This window comes from Liolophura sinensis, chromosome 1 (assembly GCF_032854445.1).
Source record: "Liolophura sinensis isolate JHLJ2023 chromosome 1, CUHK_Ljap_v2, whole genome shotgun sequence".
NCBI classification, from domain to species: domain Eukaryota; kingdom Metazoa; phylum Mollusca; class Polyplacophora; order Chitonida; family Chitonidae; genus Liolophura; species Liolophura sinensis.
In genome coordinates, this window is record NC_088295.1 from 1,028,998 (window position 1) to 1,052,672 (window position 23,675).

The window sequence follows — 23,675 nt, forward strand, 5'->3', positions numbered from 1 at the left end:
TACAGCAAAATCTTGATGGCTATCACTAGAGTTTCTCCCTTACCTCCCCAATGACAGTTTCTCTGTCGTACAACAGAATCTTGATGGCTATCACCAGAGTTTCTCCCTTACCTCCCCAATGCCAGTTTCTCTGACATACAGCAGAATCTTGATGGCTATCACCAGAGTTTCTCCCTTACCTCCTCAATGACAGTTTCTCTGTCGTACAGCAGAATTTTGATGGCTATCACTAGAGTTTCTCCCTTTAACTCTTCAATGACAGTTTCTCTGTCGTACAGCAGAATCTTGATGGCTATCACTAGAGTTTCTCCCTTTAACTCTTCAATGACAGTTTCTCTGACATACAACAGAATCTCGATGGCTATCACTAGAGTTTCTCCCTTTAACTCTTCAATGCCAGTTTCTCTGCCGTACAGCAGAATCTTGATGGCTATCACCAGAGTTTCTCCCTTTAACTCTTCAATGCCAGTTTCTCTGCCGTACAGCAGAATCTTGATGGCTATCACCAGAGTTTCTCCCTTACCTTCCCAATGACAGTTTCTCTGACATACAACAGAATCTTGATGGCTATCACTAGAGTTTCTCCCTTACCTCCCCAATGACAGTTTCTCTGTCGTACAACAGAATCTTGATGGCTATCACCAGAGTTTCTCCCTTACCTCCCCAATGCCAGTTTCTCTGACATACAGCAGAATCTTGATGGCTATCACTAGAGTTTCTCCCTTACCTCCTCAATGCCAGTTTCTCTGACATACAGCAGAATCTTGATGGCTATCACCAGAGTTTCTCCCTTACCTCCTCAATGACAGTTTCTCTGTCGTACAGCAGAATCTTGATGGCTATCACTAGAGTTTCTCCCTTTAACTCTTCAATGACAGTTTCTCTGTCGCACAGCAGAATCTTGATGGCTATCACTAGAGTTTCTCCCTTTAACTCTTCAATGACAGTTTCTCTGACATACAACAGAATCTCGATGGCTATCACTAGAGTTTCTCCCTTTAACTCTTCAATGCCAGTTTCTCTGCCGTACAGCAGAATCTTGATGGCTATCACCAGAGTTTCTCCCTTTAACTCTTCAATGCCAGTTTCTCTGCCGTACAGCAGAATCTTGATGGCTATCACCAGAGTTTCTCCCTTACCTTCCCAATGACAGTTTCTCTGACATACAACAGAATCTTGATGGCTATCACTAGAGTTTCTCCCTTACCTCCCCAATGACAGTTTCTCTGTCGTACAGCAGAATCTTGATGGCTATCACTAGAGTTTCTCCCTTACCTCCCCAATGACAGTTTCTCTGACATACAACAGAATTTTGATGGCTATCACTAGAGTTTCTCCCTTACCTCTCCAATGACAGTTTCTCTGTCGTACAACAGAATCTTGATGGCTATCACCAGAGTTTCTCCCTTACCTCCCCAATGACAGTTTCTCTGTCGTACAACAGAATCTTGATGGCTATCACTAGAGTTTCTCCCTTACCTCCTCAATGCCAGTTTCTCTGACATACAGCAGAATTCTGATGGCTATCACTAGAGTTTCTCCCTTACCTCCTCAATGACAGTTTCTCTGTCGTACAGCAGAATCTTGATGGCTATCACCAGAGTTTCTCCCTTACCTCCCCAATGACAGTTTCTCTGTCGTACAACAGAATCTTGATGGCTATCACCAGAGTTTCTCCCTTACCTCCCCAATGACAGTTTCTCTGTCGTACAACAGAATCTTGATGGCTATCACTAGAGTTTCTCCCTTACCTCCTCAATGCCAGTTTCTCTGACATACAGCAGAATTCTGATGGCTATCACTAGAGTTTCTCCCTTACCTCCCCAATGACAGTTTCTCTGTCGTACAACAGAATCTTTATGGCTATCACCAGAGTTTCTCCCTTACCTCCCCAATGACAGTTTCTCTGTCGTACAACAGAATCTTGATGGCTATCACTAGAGTTTCTCCCTTACCTCCTCAATGCCAGTTTCTCTGACATACAACAGAATCTTGATGGCTATCACTAGAGTTTCTCCCTTTAACTCTTCAATGCCAGTTTCTCTGCCGTACAGCAGAATCTTGATGGCTATCACCAGAGTTTCTCCCTTACCTCCCCAATGACAGTTTCTCTGACATACAACACAATCTTGATGGCTATCACCAGAGTTTCTCCCTTACCTCCTCAATGCCAGTTTCTCTGACATACAGCAGAATCTTGATGGCTATCACCAGAGTTTCTCCCTTACCTCCCCAATGACAGTTTCTCTGACATACAACAGAATCTTGATGGCTATCACTAGAGTTTCTCCCTTTAACTCTTCAATGCCAGTTTCTCTGCCGTACAGCAGAATCTTGATGGCTATCACCAGAGTTTCTCCCTTACCTCCCCAATGACAGTTTCTCTGACATACAACAGAATCTTGATGGCTATCACCAGAGTTTCTCCCTTACCTCCTCAATGCCAGTTTCTCTGACATACAGCAGAATCTTGATGGCTATCACCAGAGTTTCTCCCTTACCTCCTCAATACCAGTTTCTCTGACATACAGCAGAATCTTGATGGCTATCACCAGAGTTTCTCCCTTACCTCCCCAATGACAGTTTCTCTGTCGTACAACAGAATCTTGATGGCTATCACCAGAGTTTCTCCCTTACCTCCCCAATGACAGTTTCTCTGTCGTACAACAGAATCTTGATGGCTATCACTAGAGTTTCTCCCTTACCTCCCCAATGACAGTTTCTCTGACATACAACAGAATCTCGATGGCTATCACTAGAGTTTCTCCCTTACCTACTCAATGACAGTTTCTCTGTCGTACAACAGAATCTTGATGGCTATCACCAGAGTTTCTCCCTTACCTCCCCAATGACAGTTTCTCTGTCGTACAACAGAATCTTGATGGCTATCACCAGAGTTTCTCCCTTACCTCCCCAATGACAGTTTCTCTGTCGTACAACAGAATCTTGATGGCTATCACTAGAGTTTCTCCCTTACCTCCCCAATGACAGTTTCTCTGACATACAACAGAATCTCGATGGCTATCACTAAAGTTTCTCCCTTACCTCCCCAATGACAGTTTCTCTGAAATACAGCAGAATCTTGATGGCTATCACTAGAGTTTCTCCCTTACCTACTCAATACCAGTTTCTCTGACATACAGCAGAATCTTGATGGCTATCACTAGAGTTTCTCCCTTACCTACTCAATGACAGTTTCTCTGTCGTACAACAGAATCTTGATGGCTATCACTAGAGTTTCTCCCTTACCTACTCAATGACAGTTTCTCTGTCGTACAACAGAATCTTGATGGCTATCACCAGAGTTTCTCCCTTACCTCCCCAATGACAGTTTCTCTGTCGTACAACAGAATCTTGATGGCTATCACTAGAGTTTCTCCCTTACCTCCCCAATGACAGTTTCTCTGACATACAACAGAATCTCGATGGCTATCACTAAAGTTTCTCCCTTACCTCCCCAATGACAGTTTCTCTCACATACAGCAGAATCTTGATGGCTATCACTAGAGTTTCTCCCTTACCTACTCAATACCAGTTTCTCTGATATACAACAGAATCTCGATGGCTATCACCAGAGTTTCTCCCTTACCTCCCCAATGACAGTTTCTCTGTCGTACAGCAGAATCTTGATGGCTATCACCAGAGTTTCTCCCTTTAACTCTTCAATGACAGTTCCTCTGACATACAACAGAATCTCGATGGCTATCACTAGAGTTTCCCCCTTTAACTCTTCAATGCCAGTTTCTCTGTCATACAGCAGAATCTTGATGGCTATCACTAGAGTTTCTCCCTTACCTCCTCAATGACAGTTTCTCTGTCGTACAACAGAATCTTGATGGCTATCACCTGAGTTTCTCCCTTACCTACTCAATGCCAGTTTCTCTGACATACAACAGAATCTCGATGGCTATCACTAGAGTTTCTCCCTTTAACTCTTCAATGACAGTTTCTCTGTCGTACAACAGAATCTTGATGGCTATCACCAGAGTTTCTCCCTTACCTCCCCAATGACAGTTTCTCTGTCGTACAGCAGAATCTCGATGGCTATCACCAGAGTTTCTCCCTTACCTCCCCAATGACAGTTTCTCTGTCATACAGCAGAATCTTGATGGCTATCACTAGAGTTTCTCCCTTACCTCCCCAATGACAGTTTCTCTGTCGTACAGCAGAATCTCGATGGCTATCACCAGAGTTTCTCCCTTACCTCCCCAATGACAGTTTCTCTGACATACAGCAGAATTCTGATGGCTATCACCAGAGTTTCTCCCTTACCTACTCAATGCCAGTTTCTCTGACATACAACAGAATCTTGATGGCTATCACCAGAGTTTCTCCCTTACCTCCTCAATACCAGTTTCTCTGACATACAACAGAATCTCGATGGCTATTACCAGAGTTTCTCCCTTACCTCCCCAATGACAGTTTCTCTGTCGTACAGCAGAATCTTGATGGCTATCACCAGAGTTTCTCCCTTACCTCCCCAATGACAGTTTTTCTGTCGTACAACAGAATCTTGATGGCTATCACCAGAGTTTCTCCCTTACCTCCCCAATGACAGTTTCTTTGTCGTACAACAGAATCTTGATGGCTATCACTAAAGTTTCTCCCTTACCTCCCAATGACAGTTTCTCTGTTGTACAGCAGAATCTTGATGGCTATCACCAGAGTTTCTCCCTTACCTCCCCAATGCCAGTTTCTCTGACATACAGCAGAATCTTGATGGCTATCACCAGAGTTTCTCCCTTACCTCCCCAATGACAGTTTCTCTGTCGTACAACAGAATCTTGATGGCTATCACTAGAGTTTCTCCCTTACCTCGCCAATGACAGTTTCTCTGTCGTACAACAGAATCTTGATGGCTATCACCAGAGTTTCTCCCTTACTTCCTCAATGACAGTTTCTCTGTCGTACAGCAAAATCTTGATGGCTATCACCTGAGTTTCTCCCTTTAACTCTTCAATGCCAGTTTCTCTGTCGTACAGCAGAATCTTGATGGCTATCACTAGAGTTTCTCCCTTTAACTCTTCAATGACAGTTTCTCTGCCGTACAGCAGAATCTTGATGGCTATCACCAGAGTTTCTCCCTTACCTCCCCAATGACAGTTTCTCTGACATACAACAGAATCTTGATGGCTATCACCAGAGTTTCTCCCTTACCTCCCCAATGACAGTTTTTCTGTCATACAACAGAATCTTGATGGCTATCACCAGAGTTTCTCCCTTACCTCCCCAATGACAGTTTCTCTGTCGTACAACAGAATCTTGATGGCTATCACTAGAGTTTCTCCCTTACCTCCCCAATGACAGTTTCTCTGTCGTACAGCAGAATCTTGATGGCTATCACTAGAGTTTCTCCCTTACCTCCTCAATGCCAGTTTCTCTGACATACAGCAGAATCTTGATGGCTATCACCAGAGTTTCTCCCTTACCTCTCCAATGACAGTTTCTCTGTCGTACAGCAGAATCTTGATGGCTATCACTAGAGTTTCTCCCTTACCTCCTCAATGCCAGTTTCTCTGACATACAGCAGAATCTTGATGGCTATCACCAGAGTTTCTCCCTTACCTCCCCAATGACAGTTTCTCTGTCGTACAACAGAATCTTGATGGCTATCACTAGAGTTTCTCCCTTACCTCCTCAATGACAGTTTCTCTGTCGTACAGCAAAATCTTGATGGCTATCACTAGAGTTTCTCCCTTACCTCCTCAATGACAGTTTCTCTGTCGTACAGCAGAATCTTGATGGCTATCACTAGAGTTTCTCCCTTTAACTCTTCAATGACAGTTTCTCTGTCGTACAGCAGAATCTTGATGGCTATCACCAGAGTTTCTCCCTTTAACTCTTCAATGCCAGTTTCTCTGCCGTACAGCAGAATCTTGATGGCTATCACCAGAGTTTCTCCCTTACCTCCCCAATGACAGTTTCTCTGACATACAACAGAATCTTGATGGCTATCACCAGAGTTTCTCCCTTACCTCCTCAATGACAGTTTCTCTGACATACAACAGAATCTTGATGGCTATCACTAGAGTTTCTCCCTTACCTCCTCAATGACAGTTTCTCTGACATACAACAGAATCTTGATGGCTATCACCAGAGTTTCTCCCTTACCTCCCCAATGACAGTTTCTCTGACATACAACAGAATCTTGATGGCTATCACCAGTTTCTCCCTTACCTCCTCAATGCCAGTTTTTCTGTCGTACAACAGAATCTTGATGGCTATCACTAGAGTTTCTCCCTTACCTCCTCAATGCCAGTTTCTCTGACATACAGCAGAATTCTGATGGCTATCACTAGAGTTTCTCCCTTACCTCCTCAATGACAGTTTCTCTGTCGTACAGCAGAATCTTGATGGCTATCACCAGAGTTTCTCCCTTACCTCCCCAATGACAGTTTCTCTGTCGTACAACAGAATCTTGATGGCTATCACCAGAGTTTCTCCCTTACCTCCCCAATGACAGTTTCTCTGTCGTACAACAGAATCTTGATGGCTATCACTAGAGTTTCTCCCTTACCTCCTCAAAGCCAGTTTCTCTGACATACAGCAGAATTCTGATGGCTATCACTAGAGTTTCTCCCTTACCTCCCCAATGACAGTTTCTCTGTCGTACAACAGAATCTTTATGGCTATCACCAGAGTTTCTCCCTTACCTCCCCAATGACAGTTTCTCTGTCGTACAACAGAATCTTGATGGCTATCACTAGAGTTTCTCCCTTACCTCCTCAATGCCAGTTTCTCTGACATACAACAGAATCTTGATGGCTATCACTAGAGTTTCTCCCTTTAACTCTTCAATGCCAGTTTCTCTGCCGTACAGCAGAATCTTGATGGCTATCACCAGAGTTTCTCCCTTACCTCCCCAATGACAGTTTCTCTGACATACAACAGAATCTTGATGGCTATCACCAGAGTTTCTCCCTTACCTCCTCAATGCCAGTTTCTCTGACATACAGCAGAATCTTGATGGCTATCACCAGAGTTTCTCCCTTACCTCCCCAATGACAGTTTCTCTGACATACAACAGAATCTTGATGGCTATCACTAGAGTTTCTCCCTTTAACTCTTCAATGCCAGTTTCTCTGCCGTACAGCAGAATCTTGATGGCTATCACCAGAGTTTCTCCCTTACCTCCCCAATGACAGTTTCTCTGACATACAACAGAATCTTGATGGCTATCACCAGAGTTTCTCCCTTACCTCCTCAATGCCAGTTTCTCTGACATACAGCAGAATCTTGATGGCTATCACCAGAGTTTCTCCCTTACCTCCTCAATGCCAGTTTCTCTGACATACAGCAGAATCTTGATGGCTATCACCAGAGTTTCTCCCTTACCTCCTCAATACCAGTTTCTCTGACATACAGCAGAATCTTGATGGCTATCACCAGAGTTTCTCCCTTACCTCCCCAATGACAGTTTCTCTGTCGTACAACAGAATCTTGATGGCTATCACCAGAGTTTCTCCCTTACCTCCCCAATGACAGTTTCTCTGTCGTACAACAGAATCTTGATGGCTATCACTAGAGTTTCTCCCTTACCTCCTCAATGCCAGTTTCTCTGACATACAGCAGAATCTTGATGGCTATCACCAGAGTTTCTCCCTTACCTCCCCAATGACAGTTTCTCTGTCGTACAACAGAATCTTGATGGCTATCACCAGAGTTTCTCCCTTACCTCCCCAATGACAGTTTCTCTGTCGTACAACAGAATCTTGATGGCTATCACTAGAGTTTCTCCCTTACCTCCCCAATGACAGTTTCTCTGACATACAACAGAATCTCGATGGCTATCACTAAAGTTTCTCCCTTACCTCCCCAATGACAGTTTCTCTGACATACAGCAGAATCTTGATGGCTATCACTAGAGTTTCTCCCTTACCTACTCAATACCAGTTTCTCTGACATACAGCAGAATCTTGATGGCTATCACTAGAGTTTCTCCCTTACCTACTCAATGACAGTTTCTCTGTCGTACAACAGAATCTTGATGGCTATCACCAGAGTTTCTCCCTTACCTCCCCAATGACAGTTTCTCTGTCGTACAACAGAATCTTGATGGCTATCACTAGAGTTTCTCCCTTACCTCCCCAATGACAGTTTCTCTGACATACAACAGAATCTCGATGGCTATCACTAAAGCTTCTCCCTTACCTCCCCAATGACAGTTTCTCTGACATACAGCAGAATCTTGATGGCTATCACTAGAGTTTCTCCTTACCTACTCAATAGCAGTTTCTCTGATATACAACAGAATCTCGATGGCTATCACCAGAGTTTCTCCCTTACCTCCCCAATGACAGTTTTCTCTGTCGTACAGCAGAATCTTGATGGCTATCACCAGAGTTTCTCCCTTTAACTCTTCAATGACAGTTCCTCTGACATACAACAGAATCTCGATGGCTTCACTAGAGTTTCCCCCCTTTAACTCTTCAATGCCAGTTTCTCTGTCATACAGCAGAATCTTGATGGCTATCACTAGAGTTTCTCCCTTACCTCCTCAATGAAAGTTTCTCTGTCGTACAACAGAATCTTGATGGCTATCACCTGAGTTTCTCCCTTACCTACTCAATGGCAGTTTCTCTGACATACAACAGAATCTCGATGGCTATCACTAGAGGTTCTCCCTTTAACTCTTCAATGACAGTTTCTCTGTCGTACAACAGAATCTTGATGGCTATCACCAGAGTTTCTCCCTTACCTCCCCAATGACAGTTTCTCTGTCGTACAGCAGAATCTCGATGGCTATCACCAGAGTTTCTCCCTTACCTCCCCAATGACAGTTTCTTTGTCATACAGCAGAATCTTGATGGCTATCACTAGAGTTTCTCCCTTACCTCCCCAATGACAGTTTCTCTGTCGTACAGCAGAATCTCGATGGCTATCACCAGAGTTTCTCCCTTACCTCCCCAATGACAGTTTCTCTGACATACAGCAGAATTTTGATGGCTATCACCAGAGTTTCTCCCTTACCTACTCAATGCCAGTTTCTCTGACATACAACAGAATCTTGATGGCTATCACCAGGAGTTTCTCCCTTACCTCCTCAATACCAGTTTCTCTGACATACAACAGAATCTCGATGGCTATTACCAGAGTTTCTCCCTTACCTCCCCAATGACAGTTTCTCTGTCGTACAGCAGAATCTTGATGGCTATCACCAGAGTTTCTCCCTTACCTCCCCAATGACAGTTTCTCTGTCGTACAACAGAATCTTGATGGCTATCACCAGAGTTTCTCCCTTACCTCCCCAATGACAGTTTCTTTGTCGTACAACAGAATCTTGATGGCTATCACCAGAGTTTCTCCCTTACCTCCCCAATGACAGTTTTCTCTGTTGTACAGCAGAATCTTGATGGCTATCACCATGAGTTTCTCCTTACCTCCCCAATGCCAGTTTCTCTGACATACAGCAGAATCTTGATGGCTATCACCAGAGTTTCTCCCTTACCTCCCCAATGACAGTTTCTCTGTCGTACAACAGAATCTTGATGGCTATCACTAGAGTTTCTCCCTTACCTCGCCAATGACAGTTTCTCTGTCGTACAACAGAATCTTGATGGCTATCACCAGAGTTTCTCCCTTACTTCCTCAATGACAGTTTCTCTGTCGTACAGCAAAATCTTGATGGCTATCACCAGAGTTTCTCCCTTTAACTCTTCAATGACAGTTTCTCTGTCGTACAGCAGAATCTTGATGGCTATCACTAGAGTTTCTCCCTTTAACTCTTCAATGACAGTTTCTCTGTCGTACAACAGAATCTTGATGGCTATCACCAGAGTTTCTCCCTTACCTCCCCAATGACAGTTTCTCTGTCGTACAGCAGAATCTCGATGGCTATCACCAGAGTTTCTCCCTTACCTCCCCAATGACAGTTTCTTTGTCATACAGCAGAATCTTGATGGCTATCACTAGAGTTTCTCCCTTACCTCCCCAATGACAGTTTCTCTGTCGTACAGCAGAATCTCGATGGCTATCACCAGAGTTTCTCCCTTACCTCCCCAATGACAGTTTCTCTGACATACAGCAGAATTTTGATGGCTATCACCAGAGTTTCTCCCTTACCTACTCAATGCCAGTTTCTCTGACATACAACAGAATCTTGATGGCTATCACCAGAGTTTCTCCCTTACCTCCTCAATACCAGTTTCTCTGACATACAACAGAATCTCGATGGCTATTACCAGAGTTTCTCCCTTACCTCCCCAATGACAGTTTCTCTGTCGTACAGCAGAATCTTGATGGCTATCACCAGAGTTTCTCCCTTACCTCCCCAATGACAGTTTCTCTGTCGTACAACAGAATCTTGATGGCTATCACCAGAGTTTCTCCCTTACCTCCCCAATGACAGTTTCTTTGTCGTACAACAGAATCTTGATGGCTATCACCAGAGTTTCTCCCTTACCTCCCCAATGACAGTTTCTCTGTTGTACAGCAGAATCTTGATGGCTATCACCAGAGTTTCTCCCTTACCTCCCCAATGCCAGTTTCTCTGACATACAGCAGAATCTTGATGGCTATCACCAGAGTTTCTCCCTTACCTCCCCAATGACAGTTTCTCTGTCGTACAACAGAATCTTGATGGCTATCACTAGAGTTTCTCCCTTACCTCGCCAATGACAGTTTCTCTGTCGTACAACAGAATCTTGATGGCTATCACCAGAGTTTCTCCCTTACTTCCTCAATGACAGTTTCTCTGTCGTACAGCAAAATCTTGATGGCTATCACCAGAGTTTCTCCCTTTAACTCTTCAATGACAGTTTCTCTGTCGTACAGCAGAATCTTGATGGCTATCACTAGAGTTTCTCCCTTTAACTCTTCAATGACAGTTTCTCTGCCGTACAGCAGAATCTTGATGGCTATCACCAGAGTTTCTCCCTTACCTCCCCAATGACAGTTTCTCTGACATACAACAGAATCTTGATGGCTATCACCAGAGTTTCTCCCTTACCTCCCCAATGACAGTTTTTCTGTCATACAACAGAATCTTGATGGCTATCACCAGAGTTTCTCCCTTACCTCCCCAATGACAGTTTCTCTGTCGTACAACAGAATCTTGATGGCTATCACTAGAGTTTCTCCCTTACCTCCCCAATGACAGTTTCTCTGTCGTACAGCAGAATCTTGATGGCTATCACTAGAGTTTCTCCCTTACCTCCTCAATGCCAGTTTCTCTGACATACAGCAGAATCTTGATGGCTATCACCAGAGTTTCTCCCTTACCTCCCCAATGACAGTTTCTCTGTCGTACAGCAGAATCTTGATGGCTATCACTAGAGTTTCTCCCTTACCTCCTCAATGCCAGTTTCTCTGACATACAGCAGAATCTTGATGGCTATCACCAGAGTTTCTCCCTTACCTCCCCAATGACAGTTTCTCTGTCGTACAACAGAATCTTGATGGCTATCACTAGAGTTTCTCCCTTACCTCCTCAATGACAGTTTCTCTGTCGTACAGCAAAATCTTGATGGCTATCACTAGAGTTTCTCCCTTACCTCCTCAATGACAGTTTCTCTGTCGTACAGCAGAATCTTGATGGCTATCACTAGAGTTTCTCCCTTTAACTCTTCAATGACAGTTTCTCTGTCGTACAGCAGAATCTTGATGGCTATCACCAGAGTTTCTCCCTTTAACTCTTCAATGCCAGTTTCTCTGCCGTACAGCAGAATCTTGATGGCTATCACCAGAGTTTCTCCCTTACCTCCCCAATGACAGTTTCTCTGACATACAACAGAATCTTGATGGCTATCACCAGAGTTTCTCCCTTACCTCCTCAATGACAGTTTCTCTGACATACAACAGAATCTTGATGGCTATCACTAGAGTTTCTCCCTTACCTCCTCAATGACAGTTTCTCTGACATACAACAGAATCTTGATGGCTATCACCAGAGTTTCTCCCTTACCTCCCCAATGACAGTTTCTCTGACATACAACAGAATCTTGATGGCTATCACCAGTTTCTCCCTTACCTCCTCAATGACAGTTTCTCTGACATACAACAGAATCTTGATGGCTATCACCAGAGTTTCTCCCTTACCTCCCCAATGACAGTTTCTCTGTCGTACAGCAGAATCTTGATGGCTATCACCAGAGTTTCTCCCTTTAACTCTTCAATGACAGTTTCTCTGTCGTACAGCAGAATCTTGATGGCTATCACCAGAGTTTCTCCCTTACCTCCTCAATGCCAGTTTCTCTGTCGTACAGCAGAATCTTGATGGCTATCACCAGAGTTTCTCCCTTACCTCCCCAATGACAGTTTCTCTGACATACAACAGAATCTTGATGGCTATCACCAGAGTTTCTCCCTTACCTCCTCAATGGCAGTTTCTCTGTCGTACAGCAGAATCTTGATGGCTATCAATAGAGTTTCTCCCTTACCTCCTCAATGCCAGTTTTTCTGTCGTACAGCAGAATCTTGATGGCTATCACTAGAGTTTCTCCCTTACCTCCTCAATGCCAGTTTCCCTGTCGTACAGCAGAATCTTGATGGCTATCCCCAGAGTTTCTCCCTTACCTCCCCAATGACAGTTTCTCTGACATACAACAGAATCTTGATGGCTATCACCAGAGTTTCTCCCTTACCTCCTCAATGCCAGTTTCTCTGTCGTACAGCAGAATCTTGATGGCTATCACCAGAGTTTCTCCCTTACCTCCTCAATGCCAGTTTTTCTGTCGTACAGCAGAATCTTGATGGCTATCACTAGAGTTTCTCCCTTACCTCCCCAATGACAGTTTCTCTGACATACAACAGAATCTTGATGGCTATCACTAGAGTTTCTCCCTTACCTCCTCAATGCCAGTTTCCCTGTCGTACAGCAGAATCTTGATGGCTATCCCCAGAGAGCCTATCCAAGCCAAGGTCATCATCAGGGGTAGCAGGTAGTAACTCAGGTAGTGCAGGAACCTGGCCAGAAATAAACAGGTTCAACAATTGTTTGATTGGTGTTTAATGTTGAACCTGAGAAGTGTTCACATGTACCTGTTTTCATATGAAGTCAGTTTTAGGGCTGCAGGTAGAGGGATGTCATAGTGTTAACATACATGTACATCAAGCTGAAGTTGGCTCATTTGTGTAAAGGAGGTGTTCCCACCGCACCACATGACATTAAACACCCATAAAATAAATATACAAAACCATTATACTTCCTAGTGATTGACAGTTGTGTGATAAAAAGACTGTGATTTGCCAGGCCTAGGACTTACAAGTCTTGTTCATGACAGGGAAAAGGGAACTGTTGTAGGTAAGTGGCTGGGAATGAACCATTGTCTCCCGTGTGGATCTCAATCACTGCACGATCTATCATCTCCTGAAGCTGCACAAATCCACGCAGGTAACGCAGGTCATCAGCAAAGTTATCCTCTGGCACCGGTCGCCAAACACTGCCGAGAAACACACACAACATGATAGGCACAGTTCTGATTCTAACCTCATCAATCTGAAGATAAAGGTCAAGTCTGAAAACTAACTCTGAGCCTTAATGCACGTGAAGCCTCAATGCATGTGAAGCCTCAATGCACATGAAGGCCTATAGACAACTGTAGACATGATAAACTAAGCAGCCTACATGTACATCACTCATGTACATGTTCATCTGAGCTAATTTTATTCACCTTAAACTCCGGCTGTATGTCAGAAGGTCTGACCAACCTGAGGATGGTCGTGGGTTCCACCGGGCTATGCCTGGTTTCCTCCCACCATAATGCTGGTGTTTGAAGACAGCCTTTTGATTTACTTGATTGGTGTTGTATGTTGCACTCAAGAATATTTCACTTATATGGCAGCGACCAGCATTATGGTGAGAGAAAACTGGGCAGAGGCAAGTGGAAACTGCAGGTTGCTGGTAGACCTTCCCATGTACATGTACAGATGGAAAGGAAGCCAGCATGGGCTGAGCTCAAACTCACAAGCGGCTGCATTAGTGAGAATGCACAAAATACATGTAAGTGTGAAAATCCTGTCCCTGAGAGCCACACAGTGTGAATGATCAACTGTATGTATGAATGACATTATTGATACAAAACAAAATACATGTAAGTGTGAAAATCCTGTCCCTGAGAGCCACACAGTGTGAATGATCAACTGTATGTGTGACAGTAATGATACAAAACAAAATACATGTAAGTGTGAAAATCCTGTCCCTGAGAGCCACACAGTGTGAATGATCAACTGTATGTATGAATGACATTATTGATACAAAACAAAATACATGTAAGTGTGAAAATCCTGTCCCTGAGAGCCACACAGTGTGAATGATCAACTGTATGTATGAATGACATTATTGATACAAAACAAAATACATGTAAGTGTGAAAATCTTGTCCCTGAGAGCCACACAGTGTGAATGATCAACTGTATGTATGAATGACATTATTGATACAAAACAAAATACATGTAAGTGTGAAAATCCTGTCCCTGAGAGCCACACAGTGTGAATGATCAACTGTATGTATGACAGTAATGATACAAAACAAAATACATGTAAGTGTGAAAATCTTGTCCCTGAGAGCCACACAGTGTGAATGATCAACTGTATGTATGACGGTAATGATACAAAACAAAATACATGTAAGTGTGAAAATCCTGTCCCTGAGAGCCACACAGTGTGAATGATCAACTGTATGTATGAATGACGTTAATGATACCAAAAAAAATACATGTAAGTGTGAAAATCTTGTCCCTGAGAGCCACACAGTGTGAATGATCAACTGTATGTATGACGGTAATGATACAAAACAAAATACATGTAAGTGTGAAAATCCTGTCCCTGAGAGCCCACAGAGTGCGAATGATCAACTGTATGTATGAATGACGTTAATGATACCAAAAAAAAAATACATGTAAGTGTGAAAATCTTGTCCCTGAGAGCCACACAGTGTGAATAATCAACTGTATGTATGAATGACATTATTGATACAAAACAAAATACATGTACATGTACATGTGAAAATCTTGTCCCTGAGAGCCACAGAGTGTGAATGATCAACTGTATGTATGAATGACGTTAATGATACCAAAATAAAATACATGTAAGTGTGAAAATCTTGTCCCTGAGAGCCACACAGTGTGAATGATCAACTGTATGTATGAATGACATTATTGATACAAAACAAAATACATGTACATGTACATGTGAAAATCTTGTCCCTGAGAGCCACACAGTGTGAATAATCAACTGTATGTATGAATGACATTATTGATACAAAACAAAATACATGTAAGTGTGAAAATCCTGTCCCTGAGAGCCCACAGAGTGTGAATGATCAACTGTATGTATGAATGACGTTAATGATACCAAAATAAAATACATGTAAGTGTGAAAATCTTGTCCCTGAGAGCCACACAGTGTGAATGATCAACTGTATGTATGAATGACATTATTGATACAAAACAAAATACATGTACATGTACATGTGAAAATCTTGTCCCTGAGAGCCACACAGTGTGAATAATCAACTGTATGTATGAATGACATTATTGATACAAAACAAAATACATGTAAGTGTGAAAATCCTGTCCCTGAGAGCCCACAGAGTGCGAATGATCAACTGTATGTATGAATGACGTTAATGATACCAAAAAAAAATACATGTAAGTGTGAAAATCTTGTCCCTGAGAGCCACACAGTGTGAATGATCAACTGTATGTATGACGGTAATGATACAAAACAAAATACATGTAAGTGTGAAAATCCTGTCCCTGAGAGCCACACAGTGTGAATGATCAACTGTATGTATGACGGTAATGATACAAAACAAAATACATGTAAGTGTGAAAATCCTGTCCCTGAGAGCCACACAGTGTGAATAATCAACTGTATGTATGAATGACATTATTGATACAAAACAAAATACATGTAAGTGTGAAAATCTTGTCCCTGAGAGCCCACAGAGTGCGAATGATCAACTGTATGTATGAATGACGTTAATGATACCAAAATAAAATACATGTAAGTGTGAAAATCTTGTCCCTGAGAGCCACACAGTGTGAATAATCAACTGTATGTATGAATGACATTATTGATACAAAACAAAATACATGTACATGTACATGTGAAAATCTTGTCCCTGAGAGCCACAGAGTGTGAATGATCAACTGTATGTATGAGACATTATTGATACAAAACAAAATACATGTACATGTACATGTGAAAATCTTGTCCCTGAGAGCCCAAAGAGTGTGAATGATCAACTGTATGTATGAATGACATTATTGATACAAAACAAAATACATGTACATGTACATGTGAAAATCTTGTCCCTGAGAGCCCAAAGAGTGTGAATGATCAACTGTATGTATGAATGACATTATTGATACAAAACAAAATACATGTACATGTACATGTGAAAATCTTGTCCCTGAGAGCCCAAAGAGTGTGAATGATCAACTGTATGTATGAATGACATTATTGATACAAAACAAAATACATGTAAGTGTGAAAATCCTGTCCCTGAGAGCCACAGAGTGCGAATGATCAACTGTATGTATGAATGACATTAATGATACAAAACAAAATACATGTACGTGTGAAAATCTTGTCCCTGAGAGCCACAGAGTGTGAATGATGATATAAAAAATCAAGTTAATCACTGTTTTCCCAATTCAGATATGCTTAATGTATATATATTTGTTCAATTTTATGACTAAGCTATTCAAGCACCTTCTGTTATATACCTGTGGACAATCTATTGACATACAAGTATAAAGGGGCATTTAACGGTTTACAATCTATGGTGACTAGCTCATCCGTGACATTTTCAGGAATCTCACCAACATATGGTAATTGAACATGTAATCATCTCACAAATACATTTTCAGTTTTGAATTGGATGATTATTTCTCATTACATGTAAAAAGAGTGCAGTTTTATGCATTACCAAAATTCATTCATGTATTTAAAAGATCTCTCAGCTTCAATCCCAGTTCATGCCTGAAATTTTTAATAGCAATGAAATAGCACACAATAGTATTAAAAGTACTTTTAATAATGATATTTTCCATGCACTGAGATTAAACCTCCCAACAAAAGGCATCAGAATATCTCATCTGAATATATGTCATTTAGTTCCAAAATAGATCAATTTCAAGTAGTGTTTTGCACGCCAAATAAGGAGGTAGGTACACTAGGGCTCACAAACTTTTTGAAATGAAAGTGTGTCAGATTCTTTTATCAATACACAGGGCTATAAAGCAGAATGAAAGGACAAACAGTCGAAAATATATTTCACATATTTTGACAAACACAAAATACCATGATCTTGAAAATGATTTTTAAGAAATTGTTTGGCTTGAAATTAAGCCCCATAAATCAAAATCCTTTCTTGTATGCTTTGTTTATAGACCTGCAAACTCCCCTAATCAATGGATAAATGATCTTTATAACACAATAGAAAAAGCTTCTTCAGAAAGTAAGGATATTATAATCTTAGGTTATATAAACATAGACCTTAAACAACCCTATCTTAAACCATGGAAATGTTTAATGGAATCTTTCACATTAAAACAAATCACTACCAGGATAACCCTACCAGGATAAACCTACCAGGATAACCAAAAGTTCATCCACTTTGACTGATCACATTTACATCACATCAACTGACAAAGTACTTGCAGTGAATGTTCCACAGACAGCCATCAGTCATCATTTTCCTGTGTGCATTGCTTGGAAATCAAAAGCTAATTATAGCAAAAAACACAAACATACCACTATTCAGTGCTGAAATCTGTAACCATTTTGACAAAAATACCTTTATTACAGGCTTAATTAATTCACCTTTGAGTACTTTTGCAGAAATAAAAGATCCAAATACTGCAACTGAAGGATGAATAAGTCATTTTCAGAATATTCTGAATATGCATTCCCCTTTAAAACATCGCCGTGTTAAGCATATTTCAAAACCTTTATGGATAGCTGAAGAGATAATATTGGCTACATGTATGTATCAACAGGATTTGGCTAAAAAGAGCAATCAAATAAATCCTAATTATTTCTTTAAATTTTTTTTTAGTTCGTTTTTTTTTAATTTTTTTTTTAGTGTTTCCACAGGAAACCACTTTGGACCATAAATCCAACCACTCCTCTTTTCCAAACCAAATTATATCTGACGAAAATGATGTACACATAATTGACAACTCTGAACAGATTCCCAATTTATTTAAGAGCTCCTTCGAAAACTGTACCAGATTTCGAATTTATTTAAGAGCTTCTTCCAAACATTGTACCAGAAGTATTTCACAATCAAGATCCTCGCCAGTAAAGCCAAACCTTAGCAAATTAAAATGTGTTATCAGTGCAAAGGTACCAGAAGGTTACACATTCTCCATTCCTAATGTCACCAAAAAGCATGTTTTTGGACACTTATCTGCATTAGACGAGTCAAAAGCCTGTGGTCTTGACTACATAAAGTGCTAAAGTTTTAAAATATTCTGCACCAGTCATCCCAAAATCATAGACATCAATAATAAACAAGTGCATAACAACAAGTACCTATCCCAATACTTGGAAAATAGCAAAGATCATACCTCTCCACAAAGGTAATAATAAGTCATACATCACAAAATATTGGCCCATATCAATACTTCCAATAATATCAAAAATAATTGAAAGGCATGTACAGAACTGTCTCTGAGAGTACCTAGAAACAGTTCACATATTAGACAAGGATCAGTCCGGGTTTCGTAAGTCACATTCCTGTGAAACTGCTTTCATCAAAACTGCTGAATGCTGGCGTAAATCAAGTGATAACGGAAAGATAGTTGGATCTGTTATGATTGATTTTAAAAATGCCTTTGACATCGATCCACTCAATCTTACTAGATAAGTTCAAAGTGTATAAGTTCCCTAACACAGCCTTGAGAATCTTTACGTCTTACTTCCAGAACAGAAACTGTGTAGCAGGAAAGGCCTCAGCGAAGATGACAACAGAAACAGGTGTTCCACAAGGCTCAATATTGGGACCACTACTTTTCATCATGTATATCAATGACCTTCCACAATATATCAATACATGTACTTTTCATGTTGAGAACTTTGCTGATAACACAACTATCCACTATAATGCTAAACCTGTTACATAAATTGAGCCAGTTTTGAGCCAAAACCTAAAAGCTGTCACTGTGTGGTGTTACGAAAATGAAATGTATTTAAATCCAGATAAAACAAAATTTATGTTAGTAAGTTCTTGACAGCGTCTCAAAGGAGTAAAACACTATGTCTTAAACATAAAAATTGCAGACTCTTCAACTGAACAGGTCTCATCTGCCAATAAGTGACTGTGGACAAGGTCACCCATACTGAACTACGGTAATCAAAATGTGGCAAAACATAGCCAAGAAAAAAGCTTTTTGTGTCTTTATGTCCCGATAAATCTTATTCTGCCTTAAAATTCAAAGAACTTTCAAAATTTTTTTGCAAACGAAATCAATATGATCTTGCTATGTAAGTGTTTCTTAAATGAAACATAAATGAAACATAAATAAAACATAAATGAAACAATGGGCTGTCATGCTTGGAACAGTTTAGAATGTCTAATCAAAACAGCACCATCACTTTTTGCATTTAAGTCACGTTATTTGAAAAATTAATTCAACTGTTTGTACTTGTTTAATGTTCATGTATTGTTATAGACGGCCTCTGGGAAGAGCAAATTGTTAAATCTGACAGAGCTGCTCTCTTTAAAAACAGGCTTCATTCATTCATTCAGGCTCCTGGGTCACTGCGCTGCCCCATGAAGGCCCTGACAGCCTTTTGTAAACATACACGTATTAGGAATGTCATTATTATACAAAACAAAGCCAAAAAGTTCCACTGAAAATTCACTCACGGCCTTTTCAGGAAGGTAGTGGTGGGCACATTATCTAGATCCATCCTGATCTTGTAGACTACATTCTTGGGCATGGCGTTTGTGGGCTCTGCTCTCTTCTTTCTCTTCACCTCTGAATCAATGAACTCAAACTCCACCGCTGTAACAACAGAAACACATCACCCTAATTAGGCTACACTTCCCAAAGTCACAAACTCTCACCACTGTAACAACAGAAACACATCACGCTAATTACGATACATTTCCCGCAGACGCAAACTCCCACTGCTGTAACAACAGAAACACATCATGCTAATTAGGCTACACTTCCCAAAGTCACAAACTCCCACCACTGTAACAACAGAAACACATCACCCTAATTAGGCTACACTTCCCAAAGTCACAAACTCCCACCACTGTAACAACAGAAACACATCACGCCAATTAGGCTACACTTCCCAAAGTCACAAACTCTCACCACTGTAACAACAGAAACACATCACGCTAATTACGATACATTTCCCGCAGACACACACTCCCACCACTGTAACCACAGAAACACATCACGCTAATTAGGCTACACTTCCCAAAGTCACAAACTCTCACCACTGTAACAACAGAAACACATCACGCTAATTACGATACATTTCCCGCAGACGCAAACTCCCACTGCTGTAACAACAGAAACACATCATGCTAATTAGGCTACACTTCCCAAAGTCACAAACTCCCACCACTGTAACAACAGAAACACATCACGCCAATTAGGCTACACTTCCCAAAGTCACAAACTCCCACCACTGTAACAACAGAAACACATCACGCTAATTAGGATACATTCCCGGCAGACGCAAACTCCCACCGTTTTAACAACAGAAACATATCACGCTAATTAGACTACACTTCCCAAAGTCACAAACTCCCACCGCTTTAACAACAGAAACACATCAAGCTAATTAGGCTACACTTCCCGCAGACACACACTCCCACCATTGTAACAACAGAAACACATCACGCTAATTAGGATACATTTCCCGCAGACACACACTCCCACCGTTTTAACAACAGAAACACATCACGCTAATTAGGCTACACTTCCCAAAGTCACAAACTCCCACCGCTGTAACAACAGAAACACATTAAGCTAATTAGGCTACATTTCCTGAAGACACAAACTCCCACCATTGTAACAACAGAAACACATCACGCTAATTAGGATACATTTTCCGCAGACGCAAACTCCCACCGTTTTAACAACAGAAACACATCACGCTAATTAGGCTACACTTCCCAAAGTCACAAACTCCCACCGCTGTAACAACAGAAACACATCAAGCTAATTAGGCTACATTTTCTGAAGACACAAACTCCCACAGTTGTAACAACAGAAACATATCATACTAATTGGGCTACACTTCCTGCAGACACAAACTCCCACCGTTGTAACAACAGAAACACTGCTGCAACAACACAAACACATCAATTATTTACACTAACCACAGCTCCCAAAAACTCCACTGCAACACAAACTCTACTGCTGTGACAAGACAAGCACAGTACGCTAATTAGACTACAGTTCCCACAGACACAAACTCCACTGCTTTGACAACACAAGCACAGTACACTAATTTCACAGTTCCCACAAGCACAAACTCAACCACTGTGACAACACAAACACATCACAGGGTTATCTGTTTGCCTCTATCAGACCTGGTCAGGTAATCCTGCCCTCTCACCTGCCATCATCTCCTTGGACCTGGTCAGTTCTTCGGAGCGTCTGAACATCTCACTAGCCGTGTCCTGTCCTTCAAAGCGGTCAAAGTTCAGGCAGTCGGTAAGGTTGGCCAACAAATTGGCCACTGAGTGGAAAATGTCCAGTTGTTCCTCGGACATCGAGGTGAGCTGCTCCAAGTTCTTGCTGACAGATGCTCCTGACACACCCAGACTTTGTTCTATCATACTGCTCACCTCAGGGCTCGACAACAGGGACTGAACAGCGGGGGGAGGGAGGCGGGGTAGAGAGAAAGTGTCGACAGATCAATACACGACAATGTCAGCAGCAAAAAGTCAGTCCAATTCAGTTACATGAGGGACAAGTCCTACATAAAGACATCGGGCAGGTATATCAACATAGCAACAGTAACACCTGGTACCTATTAAGCTGTGCAGATACGTGTAGAAATGGAATGTAACACTGAGCACACTGCAAGCATTATGGAGTGTCAAGAGCTACTTTATATGGGTTTATACAGAAATAAAACAGGCTGCAGCTTACCATGAAGATATCCTGTCGCTTGACTGTAAGGACAAATGTCCTCAAATCTTCACTTCCTCCAGCCCAATCATGAGCCAGTCTGTTCACATTATACAACATCTCAAAAGTTGCATTTGCCTGAAAACGAAACCAATCAAAGATTACTGCAAGTGGTCATCAGATGTTCTGTAGTGTCAGTCTTCACACAGGAATTCTCTTCAAAGATAATGATAAACAGCACTGACAATTATGGACAAACAGTTTGTCAAGGACCTGAACACTGAACATAGGAAACAAAACCATTTGAATAACAGGAACAAAATATTGAGCTTGTATTCCATTATCTTCATACATCACAATGGGAGAAGTGTACATCACTATGAGAGAAGTGTACATCACTATGGGAGAAGTGTACATCACTATGGGAGAAGTGTACATCACTATGGGAGAAGTGTACATCACTATGGGAGAAGTGTACATCACTATGGGAGAAGTGTACATCACAATGGGAAAAGTGTACATCACAATGGGAGAAGTGTACATCACCATGGAAGAAGTGTACATCACTATGGGAGAAGTGTACATCACTATGGGAGAAGTGTACATCACTATGGGAGAAGTGTGCATCACTATGGGAGAAGTGTGCATCACTATGGGAGAAGTGTACATCACTATGGGAGAAGTGTGCATCACCATGGGAGAAGTGTGCATCACTATGGGAGAAGTGGGAGAAGTATACATCACAATGGGAGAAGTGTACATCACTATGGGAGAAGTGTACATCACAATGGGAAAAATGTACATCACTATGGGAGAAGTGTACATCACTATGGCAGAAGTGTACATCACTATGGGAGAAGTGTACATCACTATGGGAGAAGTGTGCATCGCCATGGAAGAAGTATGCATCACCATGGGAGAAGTGGGAGAAGTATACATCACAATGGGAGAAGTGTACATCACTATGGGAGAAGTGTACTTCACTATGGGAGAAATGTACAGTCCAACAGGAAAAGCATTAACTCTTTTAAAGAAACAAAGCATATAGCCTAATGGGAAACTATCTAGAAAACTATGAAATGGACAGCCCAATAGTTTGAACCCCCATTTCCTGTGTACCAGCAGTTGAAAGGCAACTGCCTCTAGCCAATAAACAACAGCCGGCTCTTCTAATCAAAAAAATAACAGGAAATAAAGTGTCAGTTGCATGCAAATACCTTTTTGATTATGGTCTGGCTATGAGTTGTTGTGGGACAGTATAGAATCTTGCCACGGAGAAGAGGTTTTAAGTACGTCCACAGAATGGATCCCACTGAGCCTGTTGACTTATACACCGTTCTCAAGAGATCCTGACAGAACACAGCTATAAAACACATATGTATATCCTTTACAAAGGAGACAAAACATACATGTAACAAGACATACATATAACATAACGAGGGAGACAAAAACAAAAAAGAAGTAAAGCAATCTACAGTAAGCTTGATAAGTAAATAAGAATGGTGTATGAGATCTGTGCCAAGCATGTCTAGTCCATTCTGTATAGCAATGGTAATGGAGAGGATGCTGAACTGATTCTCTGTCACTCGCATCCCCCCCCCCCCCCCCCCATCAGTAACACTC

General features: G+C 41.5%; 1 protein-coding gene across 1 annotated transcript in view; it reads right to left on the bottom strand.

Moving 5' to 3' along the window:
- Positions 1–23,675, bottom strand: part of LOC135461452 (uncharacterized) — a 276,606-nt gene that overhangs the window by 74,231 nt on the left and 178,700 nt on the right. The window contains exons 91-96 of the mRNA XM_064738560.1: positions 23,270–23,415; positions 22,074–22,190; positions 21,535–21,787; positions 19,820–19,958; positions 13,203–13,379; positions 12,786–12,903 (exon numbers count right to left, since the gene is read on the bottom strand). Coding sequence (XP_064594630.1) covers positions 12,786–12,903; positions 13,203–13,379; positions 19,820–19,958; positions 21,535–21,787; positions 22,074–22,190; positions 23,270–23,415 — 950 coding nt within the window. The remainder of the gene's footprint in view (positions 1–12,785; positions 12,904–13,202; positions 13,380–19,819; positions 19,959–21,534; positions 21,788–22,073; positions 22,191–23,269; positions 23,416–23,675) is intronic.